At 43.4% G+C, this 12,954-nt stretch overlaps 2 protein-coding genes across 2 annotated transcripts in view; both read left to right on the top strand.

Annotated features, from left to right (window-relative positions):
• The window catches only part of LOC6733173 (odorant receptor 42a), a 162,750-nt gene that overhangs the window by 59,924 nt on the left and 89,872 nt on the right, over nucleotides 1-12,954 (top strand). The window lies entirely within an intron of this gene.
• LOC27209424 lies at nucleotides 5,055-6,657 on the top strand. The gene is made up of 2 exons (XM_039292030.2): nucleotides 5,055-5,524; nucleotides 5,590-6,657. The coding sequence occupies exon 2, from the start codon at nucleotides 5,637-5,639 to the stop codon at nucleotides 5,925-5,927; it is 291 nt and encodes a 96-aa protein (XP_039147964.1). The 5' UTR covers nucleotides 5,055-5,524; nucleotides 5,590-5,636; the 3' UTR covers nucleotides 5,928-6,657.

Genomic DNA, 12,954 nt, shown 5'->3' with positions numbered 1-12,954 from the left:
TTATTGATTAGCATCTGGGAATACATTCTTAAATTCGAGAGAAAAAATGCAAGTTCAACTTTCGTATTTCACTTACAGAAATGTCTGCATGGCTTCAAAAATGATTATATTTTATATGATAGAGAAATCACATTTCCATTTTGTTCATCTACAATATAAGGAGGTCCCGAAACATGTCAAGGGATTGGGTCAAAAATTTGTTTTGCTAGTGTGTGTGCTGGATATATAATAATTATGCACCAATTGAAAACATGACTGCAATGCCACACAAGAAACGAATTGATAGTTGGCGCATATGTCCACAAAATGTCATTCCAGGAGTCTGATTGTCATTTTAATAAGCTTATGTTTAATGACAAAGAAACTTAATGTTAAATGGAATAAATGATTGAGTGACATATTATGGTTGGATTTTTGAATGTGCAGACTCGAAGAGAAAAGAAATTCCATAAGCTTTGGCATTACTTTATGCTTAGTCCAACTAGAACACTCATTCTAACTGGAACTGCAAGCCATGCCAACAAGCGAGTGCTGTAGCAAGCAGAAATTGAAGGCCTTACATTCAGTAAGAAGACGATTGGACCCCCTTTTCATCGGAGTAACGGGTATATGACAGTCGAGTATAGCCTTCTTGTTTGCAATAAAAAGTTCTAATATGCGTAAATGTGCAGTTTTTGAAAATATAATATAATTGAGTTTCCAAGGCAGACTATTATCATACAAATAGTTGGGCTATAGAAAATTTGAATTGTGAAGGTACACTTGTAGCATGTGCCGCAAAAACCAGATACATACTTACTAAATGGCAGCCAATTAAAATTTCTTGGGTCCGCTAAATTTTTTATTACTTCGCTGTGCATTTTCTGGGTCAATTTGGCAGACAGCAGCCGTTTGACTAAAATAAACTGTGCTCACAAAGCACGGCTTTGTGTGAGCAGTCAAAGGAGAAGCAGACCGAAGTTCAGACGGAGCATTATTTTTTCGGTTTTTATTGTCTGCCATTTTCTAACACTTTGTTTACTGTCTTTAACGCGGACGTTCCCTGCTAAACTATGTACTTTTTGAATTTGTTTTCTATGGGACTTGATGTTAAAAGAAGACTTAGAAAATCAGCATGAAAGGGCAAAACTATAGAAAAGTAGCTCATGTAATGTAATGTAGTTAAATGTAAAATAATTACCTTAGTTTTCCTTGTTTTCTGCTCTGATATAAACAAGCAACTCCGTTGAACATAGAATGTCAGCTTATAAAAGAGAAATAAATGTGTTGAAAATGAGGTGTATATTAGGTTAATTCATTGCACTAATGGAGTCGGAGTTCTCAAAGTATTATTAAATCTCTGCAAAACTGACCAACATAAGCAATCTATTAACCACATATTTCGTTTTTTTAATATAAGAGAAGCTAGTCTAATTTTACATGGTACAAAATAGCCGAGTCGATCTGGCCATGTCCGTCTGTCTGTCTGTCCGTATAAACGCCTTGATATCAGGAACTATTAAAGCTAGAGAGATTTTTAGATTATAGCTTAAAATTCTAGAGATGAGATTATAGATTAAAATTCCAAAGGCATATGTACATGTTTATTTCTAAATGTTGTCATGCCCACTTTAACGCCACCAAACCTAACTAAACTATTAAAAATTGGTATTTTTTATTTTTTTTAGTAGTCTTGTAAGAAACCTCCCAAAACAGCAACACCAACACTTTTTAAAAATGCGTTGAAAACTTTAAAAACTTTAAATGAATACGCCCACAGCTTCAAAAATTTTTTTATCTTTTTTTAATTAAATATTTTATTTTCCCCAAATTAATGATATTCCAAAAAATATTGAAACGGGTATCTGATAGTCGGGGAACTTCACTATAGCATTCTCTCTTGGTTTTGAATCAAACAATTTATTGAACTTTGGGTAAACATGTTATGTTTTGAATAAAAAACTATTTCTTGTTATGCCTGTGCATTTGCTTTTGTATACAATTAAAAGTACTAATAGGTACATCAATGTGGACGACATTCCGCGTAGTGACGAAGCGGGACAGGAGAGTGTGCTAAAGCGACAGATCTATGCAAAAGAAAGAGCGGAAAACTGCTGGTGGTTTTTGATCAACGCGAACGAAAGTGTAAAAGTAAAAAAAATGTTAAGTTCCCTTAACAGTACGCATAAAATGATAACTTAAAATGTCCCGATCGCACACTTCAATCTCCGCCTGAAGAAATAAATTTGTTTGAAGCGGTTTATGCTTGATACACAAATTTTGTATCCGACCGCTTAAACAAAAAGTAGGTAAAGTAAATTTACTTCAAGACTTTGATAAGCTAATTTTGTATTATTCTTGGTTCTCATGGTGCAAGTCTCTCGTTCGCAATTCTGCGAAATTCGCTTCGCAACACTCAGTGCCGCGAGCTGTTGTCGGATTTGAGCGGAATGGAAGTGACGAGTCGCTGTTGTCACTGGTCGTGTAATTATGCTTTCATTTGGACATCAAATTTAATAGCGCCGTGCGTAGAACGAACTACTTTCGTTTTGCTGAATCAGCTGATTTTGATTTGATGGAGTGGCACTTATAAAGCACTTTTCTGGCCCAGAACACAAACAACAAGCACAGGCATTCGGCTCGCACGCACTCCAATTTATTTGCACGTTGCGTGTGGGCAAAGACACCAAGCCCAATACCAATAAGCCACCAACCACCGACAATAAACAACCAACAACCAGCAACCAGCAACCAACAACCGGGGGCATCAGACAGCGACAAAAGCAACAGTCGGCAGTGGTCCGGTGGTCTGGTGGTCTGGTGGACTGGACCGGACCGAGCCGGGGAAAAAAGAAAATGGAGACTAGCCCAATATCCGAGTGTCATAGACAAGTCCACGTAAATTGTCAATAATGCTGCTCCGGCGTTGTTGTTTTCCACTTTGGCCGTGATTTGATTTTGACCCGCCCCCAACGCTTATCGCAGACGCTTGTTGACCTTTTTCTGGACTGAGTTTATGCCAATAGCTGCTGGCCAAAATGTCACTTTTTTATGGTCTTTTTATGAGCGCAGCGTATCGTTTGGCTTTTTTGCCGCTGATTTGGCCCATTTCGGCCTCGGTCGTGTTGTTAAGTGTGCGTCGCAACTTTCGATTAACAAAATTATTTCACTACCTAAGTGGCCAAATGAGACACTTTCCCCAACTTGCCGCCCGAAAAACGAAGTACGTCGGATTCAGACCACGTGGAAAGCCCTCCATCCGCCCAGAAGATTGGCTAAAGCGATTTAGTTATTCAGACGAGCATTGAATTCCTTTTGCACCCAGTCCTCGAACCAGTCAAATGGCCAAGTCAGGCGGCGTTAGACGGTTTTAGATTTGCGTTTGCTGCCGAGCAGATCTCTAAAGTAAATGTGCGCCGAGCATTTTAATTGCAGTCTTTTGATAAATGGCCAACCAGCGGCGAGGTGGCAGCGGCTTTCGTTGCCCAAACTACATTTGACAAGCGTCGTCAGCGTCGTCAGCGGCGTCGTGGGTGAAAATGGCCAAAATGCCATTCAGCTTTCGCCCATTTGAAAAGCAAAGCATCGTCATCGACACAAAGCTGCCGTCAGCAGCAAGTCGCTTGGGCCTCAGTTAGCCTGGCATTCACTCGAAAAAACACTGCCCCAAAGAATCAATTACCACGCACAGCCCAACGAAGACTGGATCGCGGAAAACGCTTCTCTGTCTGTCGGTGTCGGTGTTTTACACTCTATATGAATAAGCCAGGGCCCAGTTTCAGCCCAAGTGAGGTTTGCTGCTAAAATTTTGCCGCGTGTAGACTTAGCTTTCCCGGCTGAAAGCTGGAGTATTCAAAGAGTCGCTCTCTAACTAGCTATGCAGCCGGGGGAAGACTCAAACAAATTTTCTGGCACAAGGTCAGAGCAGTTCTCCAAACCCGCCCAGGCCGGAGCATAATTTCTATGCCCATCTCGCTGCCCCAGCAGCACAGATTACGTGCCCGCCGCACTTGTCATGCCCGTTTCAACTTGCCGCATACAAATGCCTTCTAAAGGGGCAGGCTGCAGCTGCAACAGCACCTCCGCTTGGGTTCCGTTTGGAACGCGGTCCCCGCTCAACGTGCCGCAGGTCTGGCCAATTTTCACGCCTCTCGTGGCAGTCACTAATTTTACTTTCAGGCCGCCCAACTCCCACCGAGCAGCAGAGTCGGTCACGCATGCGCCTTACGTAGCCCGCTCACGTTTGCCGGCGGGGGGTGGGGACCGTGGTCGGCGAACTTTCGTGAAAGTTCTGTCATGGCGAGTGCATAAATCTGGCCGCTATCTGCTCGTGCCTGGGATCTGGAGCTTGGGAGCGAGTATCTGGTGGATGCGATCTAGACAATCGCGTTCCTGACTACTTAGCGGCTGTGTCGTCGCAGCGGTTCCCACATCAGCGGCTGGCATTGTTCTGCGGGGCATTATGAGGTGGAGGATGGTAATGAAAATTCGAGTGCCTCAAGAAATTCGCGACCTCTGACCGCATTGGCTGCGAATGGAGATGGGATGGGCGGCAGCAACTGTTCTTGCCGCAACCTGCATTAGCAGCCCGAACGGTCGTTGCGGTGGGGCAATGACGTTAATTACAAGTTATTGGCATTTGCTAGCGCAATTGCTGGCCGTCTATAATTTGTTTATTTTATAACATCTCTGCAGCTGCGACTGAATCTGCCACACTCTCATAATAGGGCATTATAAACGCGTACGTCGTCGCATTAAAACAAACATAACAACTACGTGACTAATTATGTTGATATCAAACTTGTTCCCCCGCCCCTTCCTGCGGCATTAAAGTTCATTCCCTTCTGGGCGCGTTTATGCGAGTGCGGAAGAAAGTGAAATTAATGTTAAGTACGCGTGAAGCATGAGAGTTGCGGAGTGCGGACTTAGTAACAGTTTGGGCCCGTGAAACGTGTTTCTGATTTAGTTGAAATAAATTAGCAAACTGCTGATGAGATTAACCGGAATAAGAACTAGCAAGTAACTGCGAAATATATCTCCTAATCCCGGCGCTTTGTGCGGGCTGTGGGCTCATCAGGCCGTAGGTTCACTCAACCCAATTTGGCAAGCTTTCAATGCCGTTTCTTGATTTAATTTAACTGGAAATAAGACTCTTCCATTGACAACATGCAGCCAGAATTTGGACACATCGTCGGTGGTGGTGCACATAAAAAATAGTTGCACGTACTTTGGTAAAAGCCGCGAACAGAGAAGCAGCTACAGAAAACGAAACTACAACCCGAAACGGAAACTGAAACGCGACCAGACAATAAAAAAGTGAAAAACGCTATGCAAATGGCCCTTTCCCGCCGCTTCTGCACTGCCAAGTGCATGAGAAAATATGTAAAGCAGAAATTAGACGATGACAAACTGGAGAATGGAAACCGAAAGTGCGTAATTAATTTCTATTCCATTGCAGCCCGCTGAAAATGCCACACTGCTGGGTGGACATGGAGCCCAGCTCATCCCCGAGGGGCATGGCCATCGTATCGGAGAGGAGCCATTGGTTCGCCGTCTCCCCCTGAAAATAAATTGGAAAAGTGCTAAATTTAATAAAATTCTTATTTTCAGAGAGCCTGTCTAAGGCCATTTAAGTCCCAGCGCAAACAGACTCGCACATGGCACTCACCCCAACAGGAGCAGGAGCTCCAGTCCTGCGGAGCTGTGGCACCCACTCAGCGACACACACACACGACCTAAAACAACAACCAACAGCCAACATGCAACAAGGGGCACAACTGATGTGCGGTTTTGGTTTCATGGCTTACGGCTTTGATTGCTGTCATCGCTCAATTGATTTTTCACTAATGCCGTCGATTGGCAAACCCAAAACCGAAATAAAAGTGAAATGCAAAGCATTAAAAACAGCAGAACTTAAACGCCAAAATAAACAATTTGTCGAACAGTGACGTGTGTGTGCGCTTTTGAGGCAAACAATACATAAAAATCGCCGGAAAGAAAGGAAAGAGCTTATGTTTGACATGAAATTAAATCGCATTCGAAATGGGAACATGTTCCATGGTGAACAATAAAACTAAAATAGGATTAGTTGCGGTCCGTGCTTAATTTCACAGTGCGAAATGCAGGCCTGATTTCAGATGGGTTTTGTAGAATAATGCGAAAAGTGAAAATAAACAAAAAGTGTTACAGATACGCTCCAACACAGCAGCGAAAAAATTAAATCAAACTATTGTTGGGAGACTGGCCCACTTTAAACGAACTTTAAAATTTTATTTGATAGCTGTCATTATCTGATTACCCGTAACTCGCAGCGTAACTGGGGATAATAGACTTCTTAGGTAGTATGAAACAGGGGAAATACATATATTCTTGTTCGAAAAGTGTGTGTATAGAAATGTTCGGGAAGCTATCTTCCGGACTGATGCAGAGGAAGAGAAATCTCCATAGTGGTCGTCCTCGACTATTGATTACCCTTTACTTAGCTAGTGGAAGTAAGAGAGAAAAGGGTATAGGAAAGGGAATGTTGCGGCCGTTTTGGGCGCTGCGTCTAAGTCTTTAGAATCTGTATGCTTAATCTCGACCTTCTAGCTTTAATAGGTTCTGAGATCTCGACGTTCAAGAATATATATACTTTATATGGTCATAATCGCTTTCTTCTACCTGTTGCATAATTTCCAACCAGTCTAGTATACCCCTTTACTCTACGAGTAACAGGTATAAAATTCAAAACATATGTTCAATAATCCTAAATTTGTTTAAGTTTCTCGTTCCCATCCCCACTAGCTGAGTGACGGGTATCTGATAGTCGAGGAGCTCGTTTCCCTCTACGAGTATCTCATTCTGGCCTTTTACTCCACGAGTAGCGGGTTTGGTCCATTCCCTAAGCATTTTCGTTAGACGGAATGCGTCAAATTCATTAGTAAACATATATATACTCACAGTATAAGAATGCGAATTTAGGTAGACATTCGTATCTGTGAGTGAGTTCATATGCATTTCAGCGCTTTCCAAATGGTATATTCAGATGGCCCCAAGTCAAGTAGGAGCTGTTTATATGACCTGCGCTGGGAGCAAGTGTGTCACAAGATTGCCGTTTTGAACTACAGCAGGGGTCAGAAGTAATTGCATTGATTTCAATGTCAGAAAGGTTCGACCGACCACTAGATAGATGGTGTCAGCTTATGAGCACACTTTTAAATGAACGCACTCCGGCCACTTAGGATGAACACACATCGCTCCGGATCAACCAACACAACGGTGGCCTTCGCGCCGACGCTGGCTCCGTGCATCAGCATTCAATTTGTCTGGTGCTCGCAAATCTTCGGGCAGAACAGCAGCAGCCGCTCCGAGCTCAGCTATCTACGGAAATTTGCTCAGTTACTTTTGCGCAATCCCCAAATCCCAGTTCAATTTTATCTACGTATCTATCTGAAACTGCTTGGCAAATAGCAAGCTCTTGGCCCAGTCCCTCTGTCTCTCTGTGTGCAGGTTGAATGGAACTGTTGACGCAAATGGACAACAAAGCCCGGCACTCAGCAACCCTGCTCTATTCTTTGCAGCTGCCCAACTAGTGATTGTGGCTAAAGGGAAATGCATGGTTCGTTTAATGGCGACTGGGCTTGAATTCATGTTTATTGCATTTCGCCTCGTTCTGTGGCAAATAAATGCTAACTGATACCAGCAGCCTGCCCCTGCGATCTGCACGGCGCTTTTAAAAGGTAGTCCTGCCTGCACCCTGCTTAATTTTCGAATTCGTTCCTCCTTTCATTTGGCCCGGGAGAATGCCTGGCAAGGCCGCCCTCAAAGCCGCCGCCGCCGTGTTGTTGCTTTAAAACGTAGCTTTGCCTCTGTAAACAGGTACTTGATTGGCTGACCTCAACACCCACCACCCACCACCCAGCACCTACCAGCAATTTGCACATGGCGTATGGCTTTAAATGGGAGATGTGTGCTGGTGGCCTTTGTTTGCCCAGATTGATGCTGACTACGACCTCTACACCCTTCCAAGTACTGTGTTACTGGTCATCCATTCATGCTTCTTTTTATTTAGTTATCCAGACCGCAGGCAAACACGAAGGGGTGGCGGCGGAGCTCTTGTCGGGGCACCAAGGAGACGAAAAGTTGATTTGGCATCGGTGCGTATGAGCAATGCGTCCGTGTGCTTGTCAATTAGGGCTGGTTGTGCAACGAACAACGCAGCTTACCAGCTTGTAAGCAATCGATTTCGAGTCCCACCTTCTCACCTAATCCCACAACCTATTCGTCGAGCTACCTATTCTATCGCCCCATTTGTGTGCCTCGAGGCTGCAGCTCCGTCAACTTATTTTTTATTTCTTTCCTGTGCCGTCGGTTGCCTGGAGCGTTGTAAACTGACTACACATCCTTCGGAGCGCGGCACAAAGCAGGCCTTTTCCCGCACAACTTATGGACTTTGCCTTTGTACTTTGGCGGTGCATATTATTATCCATCGGAAGGGAAACTTAAATCACAATCATATTTGTTTTACGTTTAGAAAATCATTCGGGCCAGTGAGTGTTTCTATGTTATGTGTGCCTTGCAATTCACCTTTTCGTATCTCGAAAAATGATGGAACTAAAGGAAGGACGATTTCCTTGGTCTCTGAGCACCAAGTGCTCGCTCAATGGTCTTAGTCCAAGTGCAGTCCCAAGAAACTGCTCAGAACTCCAGTATATCTCGGTCTGCTCAGGATGTTTGAATACTGAATCCACGAACTACACAAGGGATACAATTTCGTTTTCCATCTTTTAGTACAGAGTGCAGCAGTTGACGTTCTATGCCGTGCTGTTGGTGGCCGAAGGTAAATTTAACTGCACATTGGCAAGCCGTTTCACTATTAATTATTTACTGAAGAGGCAGGAAGGACAATATTAATTTTCCATTTTCATTTCCAATTAAGGTGGCTGCTCAAAGGAAAAAGAGTTTCAGTGGAGCAATAAAGGCGACATAAATAATATCTGATGATAAGGCGAGCGAAGCTCTTGGGATGGAACGCATTTCAAGCCAGCTAGGTTGGCGCCGTCGGTAGGCTGTGTTACATGAATATTCGATTAATTCGCAGGCCAATAGGTCATAAAATTAGGAATCACAGAGAGAAGAAGACGAGGATTTGACTATTGGCTCTATATATTTTTACTTAGATTCGGGCAAGCTCTGATGGCAAGTCAGGGACAAGAAGTGTGGCATTGGCCAGGATGACCAAGTTGCTGGCTGCTGCTTTGGCATCAGCTCAATTATTCCAACTTGGTCTCGGCCAAGCATTTGTTAATAATGGCTTAAAATCATAGGAAATAGGAGATTTGCCAAGAATAGCAATTCCAAAACTTTTCTGTTCACATCTTTGCCTTTTATTTGGGCGCATAAAAATTTGCAAGCTAATTTTTTAGCTCGGCAGTAAAAAGTAAAAAGTGGGGCCAAATGAGAAACGAAGTCAGAAGGACTGGCTGCAGGGAATGAGATAAATTCTTGCAGGGCCAAGGAAAAACTCTATAAAGGCCATTATGTGAATTGACAAGGACTTGGCAGAGTATAAGATATAAATGCTTATAGATGATTCTACTCCCAAAACAATAAATTAACACGAATTTAAGGCAGCCGAACAAAGAGCGCATCGGAATGAATTCCGAGCTCCAAATTTTATTTATTTAAAGCTGAAATGGGTGGGTGAATATATATCCGTTTTATTTGTTTCTTGGAAGTTTGCCCGCTCGTGCGATATTTTCCGCACACAGTGTAGATCAAGAAATACATATCTGCCCGACCCTCCCAATACAGGGAATGAACGTCAAATGTTAACCGAGCAGCAGGAAAGCAAAAGAGTTTCCAGCCATTTCATCGCCGCACAACTTCGTTCGTTAGAATCTCGATTTCCCCGTCGCAGGCCCTTGGGGATATTTCTCTAAATCGCTCGTAATCAATCAGTCGCAAATTAAATTTTTCTTTGCCAGCTTTGATTAAGGATAAGCAGTGCACCTACCGGAAACGAGAGGCGGGATGAGCGTTCGAAGTGTCTGTCACGAAGTTAGTGTTGCAGCGAACTTCCTTCTTCTCGTTGTAGAAGAGTCTGGTCACTTTAGTTACCCCCATGCGGACATCTTAGGCCCCGCTTCGGCCTTGTTTAGCATCCCAAGCTCGACTCCGGATTAATAATCGTGCCCCAGCCAATAGGCATAGGGCCGGCCCACAAGCGCCGCTCACCGCCCGCTGACTGCCATTTATTATACTAGCCATAGACGTCGCCACGGAGCCCACAGGGCCGGGGGGTGTGTGAAAAATTTTATTGCATACATTTAGCCCGTCAGCGTAATTTCTCTTTTTTCGGGAGATTGGGGACGTTGCGCGTTGTGCGAAGTTTATTTGCTGTCGGGACGCGCTGACGAATGTGCATGCCCTCCAGGATATGGGGCATTTTCCAGGAATGCTTGTGCGAAAATGGGCGGCAATTTAAAGGAAAGCAATGTAATGTTTCATTACAGCGTGTGGCCTCATCTAGTTTCCACATAAATACCGAGACAATTTTCGCCGCCTGACATTCGGGATAGAACTTTTTTATTATTAGTTAGTCACGCCACCCGCCCAAGCCCATAAATAAAACTCCAACAAGTCAAGATGATGAATTGTATTGACGACTCTTTTGGGATCGTTTTTTCCTACCTAATGCACAGCCTTGTTTTTTCTTTCTTTTCTTACTTGGAAATTTAAATGGACATTTTTTGTCGCATTTTCTTCGGCTTTCAATTCTATTTACTGCACGAAGTGGAGACTCAGTTGATTGGTCAATTAGAACAACTTTCCTTGTTTCTCACGTCCCTCGTCCTTAATTTAAGATAAGCTCACCAATCACCAGAAACGCTTAACTTGCAAGTGGCAGCTGATATCTTCACAAGTTTATTGATGCTATTTATGTGCTGAAAGAAAGGGGTCGACTCCTACATATCCTCTTCTCTCTGAATCAATTTCGAAATGTTGTATTTAGTAAAAGGTCATAGTTTATGGTGCTTCCACCTTATCAATCTTTTTGCTGCTTCCTCATCTAAATCGCTCTCGTCCTTTCTGGAACTGAGTAAAAGTCGCGGTACTTGCCTATTTAGGTACTCGATAAGCTCAATCGTTTTGCCCATTAAAAAACAACTTCGAGTTTATTGATTGTTAAGTTAAATACGCTTTACTAAGCGAACAAGGAAATTCAACATTTTTCTATCGTTTTACTAGAAATTATTAGAAATTCTCATTATTAGTAAATATTAAGTAGTCACAGCTTTTTCCGGCTTGTGGGAGTGGCCAACGCCTTTTTGCCATATCGATGAGAACTACTGCCATAATTGAATAAAAATCTAAAACGTCATCTAAACTGTGGGCTGTTAATGGGTGTAGTTTAGAAATGAAAGACCTAAAAAACTGAGATCAAGAATATATATTCTAGAGACGTCTAATTTTATAAGCTGACTTTTTGAAATGACCTACAAATTAATCAAAAGTTTAAGGCCGTATCAACCTTTCTCACACTTTTATAAGCTGAGTAATGGGTATCTGATAGTCGCTTACCTTGACTACACTATTCTCTCTTGTTTTATTTCATATCTTAATACACGGCAGCGCCTTCCGTCAGCACTAATGAAATATATGTATATTATGCTGACTTCTGATTTTTGGCCTTTATGTTTTGCGCATGACCCAAAAATTCCTAAATCAATCACAACCGAATAGCAATAGGTCGTATTTTTAATTTTGTGTATAAATTCTGCAGTTAGCTGGACAGCGATAGGAAAGTTTATGTTAGGGGTACTAAGTTGTCTTATCCTGGAGGAATAAAGGAGTGCATTATACTGCAAAATATTTGACTAACGCTCTTGCCGTCGTTGTAGACAGTGCTTATTTCCATGTTGTAGCATAATATTTATTAATAGTTTTTGATAATACTGAGCACTTTTCTTCCAACCTTCTGTCGGGGTTTCTTCTCACGGTAGGTCAAACAGAAGGACCCAGAAGCTATTGCTATCCCACGGCAAGCCAAGTCAGCACTAAATCAAAAATAAAAGCTACCACCTCGGTGTCCAGGAATCAGTGCACTCTTTGAATTGCGGCAGTCGCTACGTGAGAAGGCCGTCTTTCGAATTTATGCACTTTTCGCATGCCAAGTCTGAAGCCCGAGACGAAAAAGTTGGAAAGAACTCGCTGACGTCCACAGGTCGAGCGGAAGTAGTGGCCTATAATGGCTCAAACCTAAATCATGCGGCAAGAGAGCGGAAGCGAGGGACCAGCGCAGCTCGAGCCAGAGCATTGGGAATGACATGCGGACATCCGACATAGGTCAGGAGCCAGAAAGCAGCATGCTAAGCACTTGGGCCCTACCTCGACGTCTCGGACAACTCCCAAGCCCTGTCCATCGGCGGTATCAATTATGCAAATGGCAAATTTAACACCTCAGCAACGCGGCACATACGACAGTGCAGTGCAGACGTACTGAGTGGGTCGCTCCTGGTTGGGATTGGGCGGTGAAGGACTCTGGCGACGTCATTGGCCATAAATCGTTGTCCTGGAGTGCAGTGGGGCTGCGAGATCGGGAGTAAATTTAAAGCACTTTGGTCCTCTGGCGGTATTTTGAAGTGCTGTGGCTGCTCGACGCTGGCTAACCCAACCGCGCTGTTTAACTTTACGCTGTTAAACTTGGTTCCGGAAATCACGGCAAAGTGGATTTTTCCGTGAAACATAAAAGCAAAGTTCGCCCTGTCAATTAATGCAAGCCCGACGTGGAGGCGGTCAAAGTCCAGGAGCACTTAATACTGGAGCGTTCGGGACGGACCTGCTCAACTGGACATGGGAGCAGGGCATAAATGAAGATGAAGTTGATTACGTGGTGAAATATTTTATGCGATTGCGAAAATGAAACACAAACGGCCAGCGGGCTATTAATTTATATGCACGTGCGAAAGCGAAAGAAAACCGCCCGAGTCTTAA

This window comes from Drosophila simulans, chromosome 2R (assembly GCF_016746395.2).
Source record: "Drosophila simulans strain w501 chromosome 2R, Prin_Dsim_3.1, whole genome shotgun sequence".
Classification (NCBI taxonomy): domain Eukaryota; kingdom Metazoa; phylum Arthropoda; class Insecta; order Diptera; family Drosophilidae; genus Drosophila; species Drosophila simulans.
This window is presented reverse-complemented; position numbering and strand designations above follow the sequence as displayed.

Excerpts from the sequence above, each read along its gene's own strand:
- LOC27209424 (XM_039292030.2), top strand. The coding sequence starts at position 5,637 with ATGGCACTCACCCCAACAGGAGCAGGAGCTCCAGTCCTGCGGAGCTGT.